Here is a 20766-nt window from a genome sequence, read left to right as displayed (position 1 = left end):
CTAATTAGTCTTGGGCTTCATTTAATGTTTCTTCGTACTGATTTTGTTTTTGCTTTTTAGTTTTTAAAAAATGCATAAATTGTGTTTTAATGGCTTCAAAAATGTTTTATTTTGCAAGAAAGTGGGAAATATAAGACATAAAAATATGAGAGAGTAAAAATATTTAATATACCATAAACAAAATTTGATTACAAATTTATTCCTACATTATTCTCATCAGTTTAGGATAATAAGTTTTTGGATTTATTATTATTATGTATTATTAAATATACTTAAAATTGATTTTGTATTATTACTTTTTTAGAAAAATTTTAAATTTATATTTTGTACTTTAATTTATGAATTACTTTATTGCTTGCATATTTTAATTTTTCATAATACGCTTTTACATTAATTTAACAGTGATTTTCACTTATTTAGCTGCTTGATAACTGAGCTACCCTTTTTGAATATCTTTTCTACAGGGCATATCAAACACTCTCACTTTCTATCTCCCTCTGGCACAGAGACACACACACACACAAACGCACACGTGGAAAGCGCGATAATGGCGTCGGATGTTGTTTGTCGTTCTTAAAGCTATTCGCCTGTCGTCTCTCTGTGTCACATTCTCTCTTTATCTGTGTGTGTGTGTGTGTGTGTGAGTGAGGGTGTTGCACTGTATGTGTGTGTGTGTGGTTTATGCACCTCAACTGCGTTGTCGCGCTCATCATCCTCATTGCATGTTCTCTTTGACGCTTTGCACGTGTTTTTCCCCTGGCTAAAATTGTAAAAGTTTTGTCCGATTTTTGTTGTTGTTGTATTGCTGATGTTGTTGTTGTTGTTGTGTTTGTGTTTGTTGCTGTTGCCGGCGACCTTTGGGCGCTGCCTTCGGTGCCGTCGCGTCTAATTTCGGTTTTAAATACATGGTCATAGTTGATTTCGCTGGCAAAAGTTGCAGATTGCACTTTTCGATGGCACTCGAAGGCCGAGCGAGCGAGTGAGACAGCGAGAGAGAGTGAGGCAGGTGAACACACGAATGCTCTGCTTTTGGCTCAGTTAACTGCCTTGAATAATGCATGCAATTTTGTTGCACTCACTCTCTAAGTAACTAAGGCGCCACACAACGGATCATGGATATGTTTTTTTTTGTTCTCCTATGGGAATGTTTGATGTGGTTATTGATGAGTTTTAGCCGCCGAAAAAAAAGAATGAGAAGAAGTTGCAAACAGCCTTCAATGGAATAATAAACTTGGTCGATTAAAAAAATTTGTTTGATTTATTCATACAAAGAATATATATTTTAAAACTAAGAACAGTTTGACACAATTTCACTTACAAACTACAAAAGTTGTGGGAAAACAGTACAAGAAATCAAAAAAAAAAAAAAGCAAAACAAATACAAAAAGGGAATAGAATAGCTCATTATTGCATCATCATGACGTGTACAAGTGCGGGAAATTAATGGGAAAATCGAGAAAACAATTTAAAAAAGTCGGAAAAAAGAGTGTGTGTGTGTGTGTGTGTGTGTGGAAAAGTGGATAACATTCATTCAGAGAATAGAATAGAGAGAGAGAAAGACAGCGAGTCAGTCAGAGGGAAAGAACGAAAGTCTCTCGCTTTTTCTATTTGGAAGCTTCCTCTGCGCCGTCTTCATTAGGGCTTGAACCCGAGAAGATGTAGTTGTCCCGTCCCGAAATACCCGTACCGCCAGCATCGCCCAGCCAGGGATAGACATTGGGGCACTCGCGGCACGTCTCCATGTAGCGAGTGTCGGTCACATTCTGTTCGGGTATCTTGAAGGGCAAGGCGCAAGTCTGCCAAATGTTGCATGGCTTGGGCGCCACGGCGATGTTCTTGTCGCACTTCCACGACTCGATCTGGTTAACGTCGCGCAGCTCCTTGGGGTCGGTCATGTACTGCAGCATCTGGGTGACGGTGAGGATGTAGACGTCGGGTCTGCAAGAATAACAAACGACAATGTATTAGTGAGAAATTAGTTTGAAAACGGTCAAGTTTCAATTTTAATGAACTGATATTCAATAAAGTGGTAAACAATGTATAACAAATTAATATTTTAGTAATATTTTGATCTATATTTATCAAATTTTCCATTTTTTATTGTACTTTATTGCTAAATATATTTTCATATAAAGGTAAAAGTTTTTTTTTTCAATTTTTGTGTTCATAAATGCATTTTCAATTTATTGAAAAAGATTGAGTTTCATTTTAAATGAAATAAAATAAATATTTTTTAATAAAGCGATTAAAGAATCTATAAAATTTCTTGTATTTCTTGTCATTCATATTTTTATGTAGGAAATTCATTTCGCAAATGTTATAAAATGGCTAAAATTGTATTATATATAAAGTAGTTTACTTTATATTCTTGTTCCTAAAACTTCTTTCTTTTTTTGACCTTAAACAAGAGACTTAAAGAGAGATCGAGTAGAAAATGAACTTAATATTGTACGAATATATATAAGAGTGCAATTTAACATTTTAAAAATAGTTTGAATAGTGACTTAAATATCTAAGATACATAGAAACAAGTAAGAAAGATATGAGATATCCGCTACCCAATTGGATTAAAAGCAATATATTTTGCGGTATTATTCTCAAAATATACCGATTATACTGCAAGTATACTAAAAAAATACCAAATGGTATATGTGGTATATCGATATAGTACCGCATTCAAAATATACCATAGACGCATAATATACCAGATTGTCGGCCAAAGCAACTCAGACCCCTAGTAAGTAGGCGTTTTTGCCCATACAAAAGTATTTCTTTAATATCTTCAACAATTTTTATCTGATCGCAACAAAATTTTCAGGAATCATAACTAATATAGTTATTATTATTATATATATAAAATTCACAACCTTAGCTTTAAAATTACGCTTGTTATTCGTTTTTTTTTGATTTGCGGGGGCGGAAGTGGGCGTGGCAAAAATTTGAAACAAACTTGATCTGCGTGGAAAAATAACAAATGCTGTCACTTTAGAATGACGAAGGTTAGTGCTTTAATTAATAAGCTTAAGCCTATGAATAAATAAAGAAAATATAAATAAAGAAAACAGACTATCAACTGTTAAGCACATAATAATATTGAATGTTTGCTATTCGATTCTCGAAAAACGAAACAGATTTCTATGGAGTTTTCTTAACTGAAAGTAGTCAGTTAAGGAGTTTGCTTAAATAGCAATAACCAAATTGACTGAAACCTGGGATCGTTTGGTTTGCTCATTCGTTCGTTCGTTGGTTCGTTCACATATGCAGAGTTTCCCAATGTTATCTGCTCGCAGGTGTCGGAGGAAAAAAGCAAAGTAAGAACAACAATAACGAGAGCAGCCATTACGCAAGCAAGTTAATGCAAAAGAAAACTTTGCGGCCCTTTTCTCTCGCTCTCTCTCTCTCTTCCTTTCTTTATGGTATCTCTATCTCTCTCTGGCTTTGTTACTCACACCATTGTGGCGTGTAGTCCACCAAGCATTTCATCATCGTGGCACGCATTTTCAAGCATTTCATGCAAGCAGTTGAAACGCCTTCGTCTCCTTCTCAGTCTTCGTCTCAGCTCCTGTTTCCGGTTTGCTGGAGCTACAATTTTCTCCCCAGCCCTCCTCCCAGCTTCAACTTGGAGCGCCGACACCAGCTCAATGTTGAAAGTCATTCACACTAATTAAAAACTTCGTACAATTGTGCGAGAAATAGTTTTGCAGCTGCTGCTATTCAGTTTAGCTTAAGCTTCAGCTTCGGCTTCAGCCTCCACAAAACTCTTGCAGCGCTTTTGGCACTTGCCACACACCCACACACACACACCTCATACACGCACACCTCTACAGTCACACAGATATATAGAGAAACATTTGTCAGTGTGCAAAAAGAGGGTCCGAAGTGCAACGATCATAATGGCTGGCAACTGCATACGACAAACTTCTATCACAGTTGTGTCACATGCAGATGAGATAGAGAGACAGAGACAAAAAGAGCGTGAGAGAGAGAGAGGGACAGCGTGTCAATGGAGAAAGTGAAAGAGGTGGCAAGTTCGAATCTAACGACTAGTCTATCATTAGTTTATGAAATAATTAAGCAGAGCGTCAACTTTAACCCACTTCAGTCCCTGTTGAGCTACGCAAATTTTGTTACGTTTTCAAAGCAAAACTGTTGTGGAAAACAAAACTGGTTTTAATTGATAAGAACTACTAATTGCTCGAATCAAATTAAGTGCGTTTTGTTAAGCACAAGTTGCAAAAACAACAACAACAACGAATGCAAATGCTTGCAAATTTTCTATTTAATCACAGTTGATAATAAATAATTGAATATGGTAGTTAAATATGTGTTGTAATGAATAATAGGAATAATATATAATTAATGTTGAATTAATTATCGATGTAAAAATGACGAGTAATTGCAGAATTTATTTTCGCCGCATTTATTCTTTTAAATTTCTTTACTTTTTCTTTCCTGTCTCTTGCTTCCCTTCTGTCTTTACCCCACTTCAACTCTATTTGTCTCTCGCTTATCCCTAATGACAATTTACGGTGTAAATCGAAAAGTTTCAAGTGCAGTTTCTTAAGCGACTGTCAGTTGATTTGCTTGGCCGATTCTTTAGTGTGGCAAGTGAGCGTGGAAGAGGTAAATGAAGGGATGGAAAAGGGGAGAAAGTGCCATATTTCTGCTGCATTGCATTTGTTTAGCTGTATTTAGATTTCATTAAAAATTACATACAAAATAATGCTGATATTAAATGCGAGCTTTCTGCTACGTTGCACGCTTTGATAAGCAGCGTGCTTGCTGCTTGCAGCTTGCCACTTGCCACTTGCCGCATGGCCACATCATTTGCCCCATACTATACGGAGTACATATGTATTCTCTATATGGACAGAGTTCTATATGTATGCCGCCCTCCAATGCCGATGCCGATGTTGGGTTTTTGCAGATGCCCAGAGATGAATGTAATGGGCGGTGCTGACAAAGTGCGATGCTATCAGCATAACTTCATTACGGAAGTTTTGTGCCCCTGCCTCTGTCCCTGCCCCGTGCCCCATCCCCTGTTCTGGCCACGCTCCACGCTGGTGGCACTTTGATTCCGCCTCAAACCACTCGTTATGCCCCACCACAGTGGACAATGGAGGCGAATCAAGAAATTGTGCTGGTATTTTAATGAAAATATTCAAAGGTTGTTATGCTGCTTCTCTGTTATGAAGCTTACACTGTTACTTCAAATAATAAATGGTATTAAAGACATAGCAAATAAATATAGAAATAGGATTTCAGCGATAAAACATAATCGAAAAATACAATATTTAAATTTGTTTATGTTATAATACCCATAAGACACACAAAAAATAGTTTTTTATTGGTATTAATACATATGAAATAAATATATAAAATTAGAATTTCATAGGTATTAACACATATAAATACAAAAATATAATAGTGTATTATCGGTATTAGGACATATGAATAAATCTATAAAAAGAGACATATAAAATTAATTTACAAAATAGTATTTTTTACTTATAAAATAATCATTGTTATGACTTTATTATTGTCATAGAAAACTATATCGCCAAAATATGATTATTTACTAAGTTAGCAACAAAAGCAAATTAAGCTTCACTTGAAAGTTGTTAATAAATACATATTCTGCCAGCAAAATTCTGCTTATACCCCATAGTACTTCAGTGTGTGTCTCATTCTCGCATGTTGTTTTTGTGCGTTTTAACATGGCTTTTAGTTAGCCATGGCCCTACGCTTTGGCCCGCTACTCATTTTCTTTTGCCAGCTCCTGGCGGGGATGGCGTCTGAGGCTGAGACTGAGACTGAGGCTGGAGCTGCTGTGGCTCTGGACAAGCGACAGCTCAACCTGCTGCCGACGTCGATGCTGCTGCTGCTGCTGCTCTCTCAATGCCGCTGCTGCTGCCGCTGATATTTTTCAAAATGAAAGTTTAACAAAATTAAACTTTTCTCATTAAAACGTGCGATTTTCCCCTGCCATCTCTTCTTCCGCTTTTCCAGCATTTTTCTCTTTTTCTCTGTGTGAGTGTGTGTGTGTGTGTGTTTTTTTCTTTTTGTTAAATGCTGACCACAGCGTCGCCATTGTGTTTTGCCTGAGATTCGGGATACCGTCGAGAGTTGTGCATATGGTTGACTGACGGCGATGTCGATGTCGAGGGCGCATCGCATCGCATCGCATCAACCTGTTCCAGACACGAGGCGAATCGAGTCGAGTCGAGTCGAGTTGAGTTGAGTTGAGTCGTGGAGCCATCCACTTGGCCGCTTGGCTGCCTGCAACATATGCCGCTTGTTCAAGCAATTTTTATAGCAATTGCCAATTTTGTTGCCGTTGCCGTTGCGCTGAAGCTGAAGCTGAAGCTACTGTTGCTACTTTTGCGCTTTTGCGTTTTCATCCTCTAGCTTTGTTCCATCTCTCTTTCTCTCTGCCTCTCTTGCACTGTTTTCTCATTTTTTTTCCATCAGCTTTGCCTCTTCTTTTCTCGACTTGTTTTTTTTTTTTGCTTTCTTTTAATTGAATATAAAACTTGCCAGCGGCAATCGGAAGCGCACTGCAGGAAACGCCAGCTGTCCATGTGTGTGTATGTGGGTGTGTGTTGTGCCTGCTACTAAAGTTGGCTTTCAATTAAGAAAACACCAACTATACAAACTACACACAAAAAAAAAGCCAGAGCATAGAAATACATTTATGAAAAATTGAGAGAGTCTCAGCTTCAAATTTTGAACTATGATGCAAATATGTGGCACAAAATTACGCTTCATCAAAACTACTTATGTGGTAGATCAAACCCAAGTGTTTATTATTGCCGGTGACCTTAAAGATATACTTTGCCTCCATTCGACAACTCACCCACACGCACACATAAAAGAAAATCGAACAAGCAAAACTAGTTACAAAAGTTTTGTGAATCCTTGAGAATCTGTTGGCAAGTGAAATCTGTTGGATTCTCGCTTCCAAATTTTCTTTTTTTTTTTCGGGCAAAAGTTAACTGCGAGGCCTTCTTTCGATTACATTTTCGCAATGATTTCACTCAGTTTTTCTTTCTTTTCTTTTCGTTTCTTTCATTTTTTTTTTTGGTAAATACTTTCACAAAAATAAATATATATGACCTAGTGTGATGTGTTTTATTGTTTGTGCTTAAGGTACGACTGGCTTAAGATAGCAGAAAGCTAGCTATAATGATAATAAATGCAGTAATATAATATCATGGCAAATAGAAAATTAGATGTACAATATGTATAATTAATTATCCAAAGTTAATGTAAAAAAATGAAATAACCAAAAAAAAATTAATAATAAGAAAAAAATATATAAATAATAATTTTAGTTATACTATATAAATTATGTTGAATAAATACATATATACCAAATAAGTTTAACTAAAATGACTATGAAGAAAATACTATGTGGAAAGTTGTTTAAAAATATGTAGCATACTTATTTGGGTAAAGTTCTAAGATTCAAAAATTTACTTAGGAACACATTTCGCCTCGCCTAAAAACCATTTTCTTACTCGAAAGTGTAATATAAAAATAAATAAAAAAATAGTAATAAGAGAGAAATATATAAACTATACCTTATACTGAAAATTAGCTAACCTACAAATTCTATAAAGTCGCTTATTTGGTGAAAACTAAGCAAACAAAAAGTATAGCATACTTATTGGGATAACTAGAAAGCAGTTGACTTAGTGGCACTTTTGCTTGCTTGATGTTCATTTCATAACTTGAAACCATTAAGCCAGATGAATGTGGGTATAATATACAATATATTGCAAGGAAACTTTACTTACAATTCGAGAGCCCAGTCGAGGAACTTGTGCAGACCATTCTCCAGAGGTTTGGTCTGGAACCAGTTGGTGTGGAAGGGCATCATGTAGGGTGCCTTGTTCTGCTCGTAGTAACGCGAGAAATCTTCCTGCAGCCAGTCGAACACCTCGTTCTCATCGAGATTGTGGAGCACACACTGATCCATGTAGGGACAGTGACCGCCCTCAAAGCCCTCCACATAATGCGTATTCAGTGGGACTTCCCAAACGCCGGGGAAGGTGCGCGATGGGCAGGTGCCGCTCTTGCACTCATGCGAGATCTTGTAGTCCAATGTGTATGGCCAGACAGGCACTGGTACTGGTGGCACAGTGATGGAGCTGTCGTAGATGTAGTTAAAGTCCTCCAACACCTGTGAATGAGAACAGCAACAATGTGGCATAATCGCAAACAAAACAATCTGTGTAACAATAAGGTAATTGTGACTGGGTTACTCTTGTGCCTTTTGATATTATAATGCGACACTTTAGGTTTATCATGATAATTTGTAGCATTTGCGTATGCGTATGTGTGTGTGTGTGTGTGTGTGGGAAGGCGTCAACAGGCAACTTAATCCAAACATTCTACCAAACAAGCTCATTAGCCATTCATCATCGCTTTATTGCCCAACACACTTTCACAACAGCAGCGAGTGGAAGGTGCGACACATACATTACATGTTATTTAACACGCAAGAGTGAAACGTGCAGAGACATGTAGAGACACGCACAATGGCACGCCCATTGCGCGATTCCGTCAGTCGGTGAGTGACTCCGACAGTTCGGTTGTCAAAGTCATTTTAGCCCATTATGTGTGTAAAATGATCTGATATTGATATGATTTTAAACACGACTACAAAACCATAACGAGATGATGACAATGATGATATTGATAATGCTGATGACAACAACCTCGATGATGACGATGATGCTAATGATGATGATTCGTTGGGGTAGTTTTGATTGAGGGGTGCGACGAAGGTTTTGCGCACTCGAATCTCGTTGTATTGTAATCGAATGTGTTATGACATTGATGTCTTGTCATGTCAAGCAGAGACAGCCTCTGTCTGCTTCAGTTGCTGTCTCTGTATTGCTATGTGTGCGTGTGTATGTGTGTGTGGGTGTGTGGGTGTGCTACAATTTTCCTACTTTTCCATGCAGCCTACCAATTTTAAATTGCACAATTATTTGTGTTAAGGTCTAGACTGTGGAAAATGGTTGAACTAATGAGCATTGCAAGTTTAAAAAGCTAAAAATAATATATAATTCTGTTTAAATGGAAATTTAACGAAATAAATAAGGATTTTGGTTGATAATATTTAAATATATAATTCTGAATTAATAAAAGTTAGTTTTTAGAGAAATAGATATCATCACTTAATGTATTTAACTGATGCTATTCAAATATATCAAACTAACCTTTATTTAGTTGCGTTTTGTTGTTATGATATTATACATTTATGAATCAATTGAAATTAAATTCATTATAACATAATGTTATTACAAATTTATGTATTTAATTTATAAATTTATAGAAATTCGAATCATTATAATATTTGAAGATATTAAAAACATTTCTTGACTTGTATTAAATTAATTTTAACATAAATTAATTTATATATTAAAGCATTTAATATAAGTTAAAAATGTTATAGTTGTAGGTGTAAGATTAGCCACGAAAATAAATAGGTAAACACTAAAGAAATAAATCAACTTTTGAACTTTTAAGTACTTTGCTGCTTTTTACGACTGAATTTTGCATTTTGCATCGAATTTTTTGCTGAAATTTGTACTCAATTCTTTGCTCAAGTATGTGTATTAAAATATTTACTATATAAGGTAATTGCAGGCTGCGCATTTTCGTTTCATAATTTTGCTTAATTATACATTGCTTAAATGCTCGTCTTGAAATTCTACAGTTGATAATTGGCAATCAATTACGTATCCATTTTTGTTGTTGCTGGTGCTGTTGTTGTTGTTGTTGTTGTTGTTGAGAGTGGAACGTGCATTTTACTTGTATTGAATGCTACGATAATGCCACGCCCCAGTTGTCAGCAACACGCCTACCAAACTATCAGCTACAACGCAACGTTCAATTGTCTGAATGCGTGTGTGTGTGTGTCAGTGTTTAAAGGGAGAAATGTGGGGGCAGGGGAAAATAGCGGGGGAACTCACCTTGTATTGAGTATTGCGTCCTGGCTTCAGGAATGGAGCACGCATGCCAACCACATCGTTCACGGACACATTCGCAAAGTGACGCAGAATTTCACGCATGCCAATCATTTCGCCCACCCACTCCTCGTAGCCCTTGTCCTGCAGTCCCAGTTGCTGTGAAATGCTCTCGGTTGCAATCTCGTGTCCGGCATAGCCCAGATGCTGGATCTGCTGATAGTTGCTGCAAAAAACAACAAAAAAGAAACAATAAAAATCAAATAGACAACAGAAACGACAATTAAGTGTTGGTTCTCTCTCTCTCTTTCTCTCTCACTCTTTCTGTGTTTTCTCTCTTGGAAAAGGAGCCAAACAAGTAAATCAAATACTGGCCATAAAGGGAGTACTTAATAAATGGCTAAAGGTCAAATGAATCAACAATATCAACGGCAATCAAACCGAAATCGCTTTTCACATTTCAACTCTCTCTCTCTCTTTCTCTCTCTCATCAACAACATTCGAGTATATTACATTTGCTCTTCGCTTTAAAGCGACATTCACTTTTTACGAAGCAAGAAATCAGTGTGGCAAAAAAAAAATAAAGAACTGAATGGCAATGTAAAGCAGCTTACAAAAAAGTGAACTCGAACAATGCTAACTGCATATATGTACATATAAATGTATATGTATATGCGTCGTATACGCAATGCCAACGCCTCGAAGCTGTTGAACTACAGCAAAAAGTAACCATTATAACTAAAAACATTTTCATTTATATCTACGATACACACACACACGCATTCACACACATCCATACACACATTCTGCGTGTGCATTGTGTAATATTAAAGTTTTGCGACTTTTTATATCCTCTGGGTAATAAAGGGTATAACAAAGTTGTGCACAGTCATCCAAATGATGTACGAAGATCAACTGTAGAGTTAAGTCTAGCTCGAGTAAAGCAAGAATTGCATTTTTATTTGCATGTATATTTGATATTATGCTGCAAGCTTTTTATACTGCTATCAATTTTATTTTATATAGTTATTATTATTGCAAAACAATTAAAATTCAATTTTAGGAATTAACACTGAGAAATTACTATAAAAATAAAAGCAGAACTTTTATTGTACAAAACCTCTTATTTATTTATTGCAAAATAATTGCATTTGTCTACCTTATGAATTACTTCTAGAAGTGCTACAGAAATTAATACAGAATTTCCAAGAAACGTTCAAGTTTTTTTTCATATTGCATACCAACTTTTCTGGGAAATATTGAAATACATACATTCATTACTTTCATTAACTTATTTTATGAATTGACTCTGAAATAATTATTAATTCCCATATAATATTTAGTTGAAATTTTTCAAGATTTTTTTTGTATTATAAAAATCTTATAGGAAATGTAGAAAAAAAAATTTTTCCCTGTCTTGTTTTGTCTTTAAATTTTTGTTATAACAGAAGAATTTTAATTTTACTCTGAGAAAGAGACATTCAAATATATGCAGAACTTTGATTTCTTCTCTAATATTTAGTTAGAATTATTTAAGATTTTCTATATCCATAAAACTTTTATAGAAAATGCTAAGATCAATTATTTTTGTTCTGTCACGTATGTTCTTTTATATTTTATGTATGATATCTATTGATGATGACAAGATGTTCTTTTTTATTTCGACTTTAGTAAGTGTAAATCGCAGTCGAGCAGAGTTTTGTTTTCTTTGGTCTATGCATAAAATACGTGTATTTCGCCACAATGCTAATACAAATTTGATGAACACAACGCAAAGACATACAAAGGCAAACATAGATAAATTGATGCATAGAGAGAGCAGCAGCAGCAGCAAACTTTATGAAATTTAAAACTAGCTTCTATGACTACCGACACTGACAAGCAATAGATATGTACATATGTTAGAATACTCTAGCTTTTTGCCAATTAGAAGTACATTTACAGTTCGCTCTCAAACTACAAAGCGCTGAGAGCAATAACTGAGCAGTAAAAGAAAGAAAAAATGATAGAGTAGGAAAAAATAGAGGCAGAAGTGAAACACCGAATACTCGACATACAGTATTGTAAAAGGTAGCAAAAGTAATAAAAAGAATGTTGTAAATAAAAGTCGAAAATATAAAGTGATCATCAAAAGATGACTAAAGTAATTATTGATACGCTAATCGAAGATCAAAATTGAAGTTCAAAGGAAACTCCGAATAATTTGAATAGTATTATAATATGATTATAATATGATCATCTCATCATTCAAAGATAGCAACGATGACAAAAGTGAAGAGCAAAATCGAATTTAAATGCATGATAATTGAACCTCAGCGATTGGATTGCATTTAATAAAAAGAATGCTGTAAATCAAAAGCCAAGTAGTTGCCACTTGTCATGTGGAATGTGTCTGGCAAAAAGGGCATTCCGGCAACATCAACAACAACAACACGAGCAACACACACACACACACATGCAGAGTTTGCTACTCAGTTGCAAGTTGCGCCTGAAAGTATGCAGCGTGAAATGCGCCAGTTATGCAAAGTACAAGCAGCACACATAACTGCTTTCCTATGTGTGTGTGTGTGTGTGTGTGAAATAAATTTCTTAATGGGGAATTTTTGCTTGTGCACAAATAGTTTTTGGCAAAAAAAAGTAAAAGGCTAGCAACAAGAATTAAAAATATAAAAACAAAACGTAAATTTAAAGCAAAAAAATGAAAATAAAATTATGAATGTTTTTTGTCTGTTGCATTTTTTTTTGTTTTTGTTAGCTTGTTTCATATGCAGTAGCTTCTGTATATATATAAAAAAAAAAGAATTGCATGTATATTTATTAAACATTTCTGTCAGACGGCACAGGCGGATGGATGAATCTGCCTCACTGCCTATGTGTGTGTGTGTGTGTGCTTTAGTTTTGGGCAAACAAACTGCGCAAATATTTCGCAATGAAATTACGCCCTAAAGTCAAAGTTTTGGCCTGCTGCCTTCTGCTTCTGCTGCTGTTACTGCTGCAGTTGCTCACAAACGAAAACGAAAACAAAACAACGCCAAAAAGGACAAGTAAGCATGATGTGCAGGCCACAGCACGACTTGCCAGATACCCATTAAAAAGAAAACTTATTTAAAAGCATAGCTTACAAAAGAAAGAAATTTAATATATAGTTGTTGAGCTGTTTAACAAATAAATATAAAATTGGAAAGAATGATCGATTGAGTTAAGCACAACCTACCTAGCAGCTGCAATTTGTGTTTACAAGGTATAGAAATTAAAAAACAAAAAAAAATACGAAAAAGTATTCAAAAATAAACGCAAAGTAAAAATAATGAATGCGTTGCTGACGCACTTTGGCCTATAGAATGACGTACCCAAGGAGGCGAAACGCCCCAACCAAGAACACACACGCACACAAAGACACACACACAAACACAAACACATACACGCAGTAGCTTGCACAATGGCGGGGCACAAACTATCTGACATCGTCAAAAAGTTCATGCAAAAATGTGGAAATGTGAAAAGTTGTTGAAAAGCACAGGCTGAGAACACACACACAAACACACAAACACACATTCACACATATGCACACACTTCAAATGTATGTGTGTGTGTGTGTCGACAATAAACGCAGCCTGACTCTGTGTGTGTGTGTGTGAGTGAGTGTGAGTGTGAGGTAGATTTATTGCATGACATTTCAATTGTTAGACAAACAGCTGGACGAGAACTGAGCCAGGCTATAACTACAACCAGAAGCTGCTGCCATTGCTGCACTTGTAGCCAAGGCCGAAAGACGCTGACGCAACAACAACGACTAGAAAAACAACAACATTGTGGCAATGCGTTGGGCGGTGGGTGTCGATGTGGGTGTGGCACTGGCATTGCTAGCTAGGTGTAGCCCAAAAGCTGCTGGGGCACAAAATGTCAGCAGCAATTAACACGGCGAACGAAGCAAACAGAAACGTTCACACACACACACACACACACAGACACATGTGTAAAAGACGCAAAGCAAGTGCTCAAAATAACTGACAAAACAAAACAGAGAGAGAGAGAGAGAGAGAGAGGGAGAGAGAGAGAGCGACGTAAAACACACAGAGTGACGTTTGATGTATTTCCTTTTGGCCTTGTCGCGAGTGTCAAGAGACAAATGCAGTTCTAGCCTCGTCCCCTCATTCCCTTTGCCATTGTTTATGACAACACTCATACGCAACGTTGCACCGGACAAGGGCCACACCCATTGTTCCCATTGCCCAGGCTTTTATTTCGATCACTTTTTTAATTCTCGTTGTTTTTTCACTGTTTGCAGCTTGCTCCTTAAATTTGAGCACATTTTTCTTTAATAGTCCCTGCAAACAATAAACACACCTACACATACATATGTGTGTGTGTGTGTGTATGTGTGTGTATGTGTGTGTTGAGTGGTTTGGCCTCTGCTCTGCTGCGACTGCTAACAAGTTCAATTTGCATTTAAAAAGGGAGAAACACATGTAATCTCAACGATTAGAAAATGTTAGCATTGAGCAGCAGTATGGCAATGAGAGAGAGAGCAAGGAAGACAGACAGAGATAGTGGGATAGTGGGACAGAGAGAGAAAGATAGAGTGAATAACTGAATAACGTATGTGGCCTAAAAAGTGCTTAAACAACCACCAGCTGCTTGAGGGCCAAGCGAAAAGTCTTCACAAACTGTTAAATCGCTTTCCACATTTACATTTGACTTGATGCTTTCAATTGCGAGGGAATTTAAAATAGTAAATTTAAATTTAGAATATTTATTAGTGGAAATCAATAATAAAAAAGTAAAGCTTATAAATTATAATAAAATTTGTTCTATTATTAATTTAAACAATTATTCAGCAGTTCATAAATGCATTAAGTCGATAGTTTTTCTTTTGAATAAACTCGAAGCTTAAATTATTTAGCATAAAAAGCAAAAATATATGTCTATTAAAAATCTTATTTTGGTAAACTAATCTAAACATATTGTTGAATTTTTATCACAAATTATTTGCTTAGCTTCAAGTATAAAACATTTTTCAAAGAAAAATCTCATTTAATTTGCATCTTTTATTCGAATTAACAATAAATTATTGAATCCGTAGATCAAAATGTGTATTTCAATGTAAAATCTCATTTGTGTTAAATGCAAAGCACTTAACATAGAATTTATAAAATAAAAAAATGAGTACTAATAATTAAAATATAATATATAATATATATATATATGTATATATACATTTAGCTAAAAGTTCAAGTCTTAAAGCTTATCTGAAATACTCAAAGAATTGCTTGAGCTTAACACGCGCTTTGAAAGCGGTTGATTTTAATCTAAGTAAAATCACATTAAAACTTTAGTCAACTTTTAATCAATCGTCAGTCTGATAAGCAACTGTCTAAATGCTTGTCATCGACTGACAACTTTATCAACAACCCACGTAAAGTTCATTGCCGCTCTCAATCTATTGCTCCATTTGCTTGTTGCTATTTCACTCAGCCACATAGCACACTCACACACACACGCACATACTATATATAACACACAGACATGCATATTTTTGTTCAATTTGTTCCTGGCTATTGCCAGTCAACAGAAAGAGTGAAAGAGATGGAGAGAGAGAGAGAGAGAGAGAGGGGAGGAATGTTGAACCCAAAAAGTGTGCAATGACCGCATGCAGCAATTTCTTTTAATGTGCTTTTAAAAGCCAAATCTACAGGTTCCCATGTTGTTGTTATTATAGCTGCTGTTGCTCCTGTTCTATCTCTGTCTCTCACTCTCTCTTGCCATTTATTTCCCCTCTCTCTCTCACACACTCCTTGTTGCTCTAGGCTCAATGCATCGCTTCCATTGAATGCTGCACACACACACATTTTTCGTAGAAATGAGCTTTTGTTTTTATTATGCCTTGCACCAAAAACTAACTTAATTTGCATGCAGCATATTGTGCGTACAATTGTGTGTGTGTGTGTGTGTGTGTGTGTGTGTGTGTGTGTGTGTGTGATATGACCGTGCCTAACGAGCTGGCTTGACTTCGAGAGCAGGCATAAAAACTAGAAAAAAAAGATTGAAAAAAATAAGCAAGCAAGCGGCAGCAACTCAAGTCTCGTTTTCAATAAAGCTCTTCGACAGCGCGTCGCAGACTCATAAGGAAAATTGCTAAAGAAACAACTAAAACCCAAACGAGGAGGACAGCGCAAACAAAATGAAAACAAAGCCGAACGAAACGAAACGAGAGCAAAACAAAACAGAATAGAAAAAAAAAGGAAAACGAAAACGAAATCGTAAACGTCAAAGGCAAAATGAAAAGAAAATTCAGGAGGCGAACGGCTGTTCACATGGAAGAAATTATGGTTGACTTGCCTGCTCTGCCATCGTCTGGTCTGGGCCATGATCATCGCTATTATCAACACCAGTTAGGCAATAACAACAACAACACAAACAACAACAACAACAACAGAGACAACAACGTTGACTGTGGGAGACTTTGTTGAGCCGGGCAGCGGTAGTGATTACACGAACGACTAATAAAAAAAGACAACTAAAAGCAGAGAGCAGACTAACACACACAGAGAAAGAGAGAGAGAGAGAGAAACGAGATGGTGAGCCTGAGGGAGGGTGAGTGAAAGAGAGAGGGAAAGAGCAGATGAGGCAGGCACCGCACACACTTGATAAAAAACAAGGTCTAGTGCAGTGTGCTTAGATTTGTCGAGAGCTCCTTCTGGCCAGCTACTCATATACATACAAACATGCATGCATACACACATGCATACGCATACATGCATACTTACATACCTATGTATGTATGCAAATAAAAATGTTATGAAAGCAAGCTATACGACCAGCAAATGCTCTTATGGCAAGGAATTATTTAATAAGTCAAACACAAACTACACAAAAAGTTAAAATTTTTTGTAATTTTTTGTTTTGTTTTGGCAGCCAATGCTTAATAATTAAGTTAGTGTTCATTTTAACTATAGATGTATCTAACCTTTTTTGAAATAAAAACATAAATGTATGTGTTGCAATTACTATTTTTCATATCGATTTTCAACTGTCATGTTTTTTTTTAGTATTTATTTTTGTAGTACAATAAATATAAAATACTAAACTTGTTAAAATCTTCTAATAAACTGACTAAATTAATTTTTAATTTAATTTAATTTCTGCAATTTCTTTTTCTCTCAATTTTTTAGATGCATCTTTACGCTACTGGAAACATGAATTTCAATTAGAAATTTGCAAATTGAAATGTTGATTGAAAAAATAAAGAAACAAATTATTTTAGAAGATTTAATGCTTATTCGATTGAAATACTCGTCTAGAAAAAAAATTTAGATTGAAATGTGGAATGCAAGTTTTGATTCAAGAAAATTTTGATCTTCTTTCTGTATTTTTTTTAACATATTCTAAATTGTAAACTGTGTATATAAGAATTTGTAAAAAAATAACTCACTTCAAAGACTTTAAATTTATTCTGAGTTCAGCGACCTAGAACTGAGTTTGCAACATTGTCTTTCTCATTTTAGAGATTTGAATTGCCAAAGGTATTAATTTAAAACTTGCATGGTGTTGTAGGAAAATAATCTGGCAAATTCACAGCCACTAGAAACAACTCATTACTAAACTCAGTTAAAACAAAGCTTTAATGTTAATGCCAAAAACACAGGCAGAGGCGAGTTGTCAGTGTATGCATAAAGCTAATGTACTTTCGGTCATGTTGTGGATTGCACACAGCTCTGTGCACAATATACTAAGTATACACACACACAGATATACATATACATATGCATAGAAATACATACAGAGAAGGAGAGAGAAAGAGAAAGAGAGAGAGAGAGAGGAATGGAAGGCACCTGCAAGAGCTGTTAAAGTGTCGTTGGGTTGTTGTCATAGTCATTGTCAACGTTGTCGTTATCTTTATTTCACATCAACGACATTGTCATCATCATCATCATCGTCATCAGCAACAGCCACAGCAACAGCAACAGCAACAGCAACAGCAACGTGGACTGCAGCAGCAACTGGAGCAAAGGCAAGTCAAGAGAGGCTAGGCCAGGCTGAATTGGGTTTGGTCTCATCATCATAGGCAACAGCAGCAACAACAGTAACAACTACAATTACTGTGGCAGCAACAATAACAACAGCAACAACAGCAACAACAACAACAACAAGAGGAGCAACAACAACGACAACAATATCAATGCCTTCATCAACAATTTGCAGCAAGAAAAACACGAAAATGGCCAAAACAAGCAGCAGTTGAAAACGCAACATACAAAAACACACTCACACACACATTCAGGTGCTAGCTCACACACACACACACACACATCATATTAACGCTACGGATATTTTGCAACAAAATTTGAGCACACTTCGCAGACTCTGGGGCTGGGCAAACATGAGTGGAAGCGTTTCCACTTGCCACATAATATATGTATGTGTGTGCGGCAAATACATAAGACTAGCATAGATATTAGTCAGATAGATTAACGAAAATTTGAGTTGTTACATCCCAACAAGTACCGAACTTATAGCTTATTTAATGGCATGGAAAACAGCCAGACTTGTTAGCCGGGAAAGGAAAGGAAAGGAAAGAAAGTTGCAAGTAGCGGAAAGAAATGCACGAGAACAGGAAAGAAAAGTTGCCGTAGAGCAAATTTCCTTTGCTCGAATAAAACTTTTACTCAATCCCGACTGCCAATCGATATAGTCAATTGATCTGGCTGAATTTTGCAGCACACAAACTGAGTCGATAAAGCATATAAAATTAAGGAACTGAATTGCAGAGAAGTAAACGTAGTGGTGATTAAAATCATTGTCTACTTTTGTAAATAAATATTAAATTAAAATTGTTGTAAGAAATTTCAGAAATATTGTCTATTTTTTAAAATAAAGAAATATGTAAAAAAAATAATTGTAATGAATTTAAAACAGTGAATTGATCAGCTTAATTTTTAAACTGAATTACAAATAAATATTTAATTCAAATCATATAAATAGTTTTAACTATGTTATGTATATCTATTATTTAGTATGAAATTAAAAAACATCTAATTTTTCAACTAAATAAGTAAAAAAAATTATTTTCCCCAATCAGTTTGCTATTGTCCACAATCAAAAATAAATAAAATGATACCAATAAATTTTTGCATTGATCACATCTTTATTGTGATATATTTCTTTAAATACCCGAACTAATGCTTAATTAGCTAAGCTAATTGTCTGACAATTGTCATCATTATGTTACATTTAAGTTGCAGGCGAAAAATGTCAATGCACAAAATGCATAAAGCGTGGTCAACATTGCGTATACGCAATGTGCGTCAGCTTGTTTCCGCCAAAAAAAAAAAAAATGGAATGGTCAGCGCAAAAGAGACTGCTGCCAAATAGTTTAAGCAAATTAAAGCAAAAATATGCATAAATGACAATGAAAAGTTATGCAGACTTTGAGCTGCAGCTGCAGCACTTGATGCAAAACTTGAAACTTGCAACGTGATGCGTGTGGCAAGTGGCAAGTGGCGAGTGGCAGCGAATGGCGTGTGGCGTGTGGCAGCTCGACTTGTTGTGCTTTTGCCTGCAATGCGAATTGCTCTAGGCAAATCCCACTCCCTTAAAAAGAGAGAGGCGTGGGTGGTAACGGCAAGGGGGGAGAGGGGAGCTGCGTGTGGTATTTTTTGGTTGGGGGGCATTTGGGCTTTAGGCTTTGGGCCGGGGTAGACAGCTGCTCAAAAGTTGTTTGGGTCATTTAGAAAGTTTAAAGCTAAAACTGGCGGCTGTATTAGCATCAAGGATGCCAACGTGCCTGCCGCTGACGTCTGACACCGTCGCTGTCGCAGTCGCTGTCGCAGTCGCAGTCGCAGCCAACGTCGTCGTCGTCGTCGTCGTCGCGGGTTCTTAGATGTGGAAATCTGCCTAGCAGCTGGCTAAAGTCAAGGTAGCGCGAGGGCAAAAAAAAAACATGCGAAAGACTTTTGCCGCTGTCACAGTGGTGCAAATAGTCGCAACAATAAAATGACATTCTTCAAGGCAAATAACAATTTTCGTTCTATTGATATTGATAAACCATCAAAGTCAATTGCAAAACTTTAAATATTACTTCAAAGTGTTTTCCAGAAAGCGATTTTTTATTCTTCTTTACGATTTCACAATGACAACAAAAGAATTCAGAAGAGCGTTATAATTTCTGTTGAATAATATATAATTCTTCTTGTTTCTACCAATTATGTTATTCACAATTTATTTTAAATAAGAATAATTGACATCAATTCAATTTTTATGTCTAATTAGGCTGTTAGATTATTATTGGAAGAACAAAAATATTTACTTCAATAAAGCAGCATTTGTGTTCTAAAAAAAGCTGTCGAATGAAATCCTTTTTTAAACACAAATACTTAATAATTAAAGTAGGTATTTTTATTCACCAAATCAAATTGTCTTATATCCTTCTAAGCTTTTTTTGGCTAAAGATATTTTGAAGAGCAAATTATATTAACATTATATTATTATGTTATCACTCATAATTGTTGTATACTGTGCTAATGCTAGCTCAGCGACGTTGTAGGCCTGCGGATCCGTGAATATGAATCCGGGTCGTCGTTGCTGCCACATCGCTGGCTAGCCGCTGCTGAGCGATATTAACATCAAGCGTCAGGGACGTAGATGAAAATAAAAATGAACTTTTTTCCGAGCAGCAGAAGCAGCAGCAGGTTGCTCTAGTTGGAACTAAGTGTGGGCAATAGCTACAAAAAGTTCTAAAGAGGCTGGCAGGTAGGCAAGGCGCGTGTGTTGTGCCCGCAGCTACTTA

General features: G+C 36.0%; 1 protein-coding gene across 1 annotated transcript in view; it reads right to left on the bottom strand.

Annotated features, from left to right (window-relative positions):
* Positions 1 to 1239: 1239 nt before the first annotated feature.
* LOC117577919 (chitin deacetylase 1) overlaps positions 1240 to 20766 on the bottom strand; it is a 50674-nt gene continuing 31147 nt past the window's right edge. Inside the window, exons 6-8 of the mRNA XM_034262916.2 lie at positions 9987 to 10206; positions 7800 to 8185; positions 1240 to 1938 (exon numbers count right to left, since the gene is read on the bottom strand). Of these exons, the coding sequence (XP_034118807.1) occupies positions 1605 to 1938; positions 7800 to 8185; positions 9987 to 10206 (940 nt within the window). The 3' untranslated portion in view covers positions 1240 to 1604. The remainder of the gene's footprint in view (positions 1939 to 7799; positions 8186 to 9986; positions 10207 to 20766) is intronic.

The sequence above is a fragment of the Drosophila albomicans genome, chromosome X, assembly GCF_009650485.2.
Source record: "Drosophila albomicans strain 15112-1751.03 chromosome X, ASM965048v2, whole genome shotgun sequence".
Taxonomy (NCBI): domain Eukaryota; kingdom Metazoa; phylum Arthropoda; class Insecta; order Diptera; family Drosophilidae; genus Drosophila; species Drosophila albomicans.
Note: the sequence above shows the minus strand (reverse complement) of the source record. Positions and strands in the feature narration are given on the sequence as shown.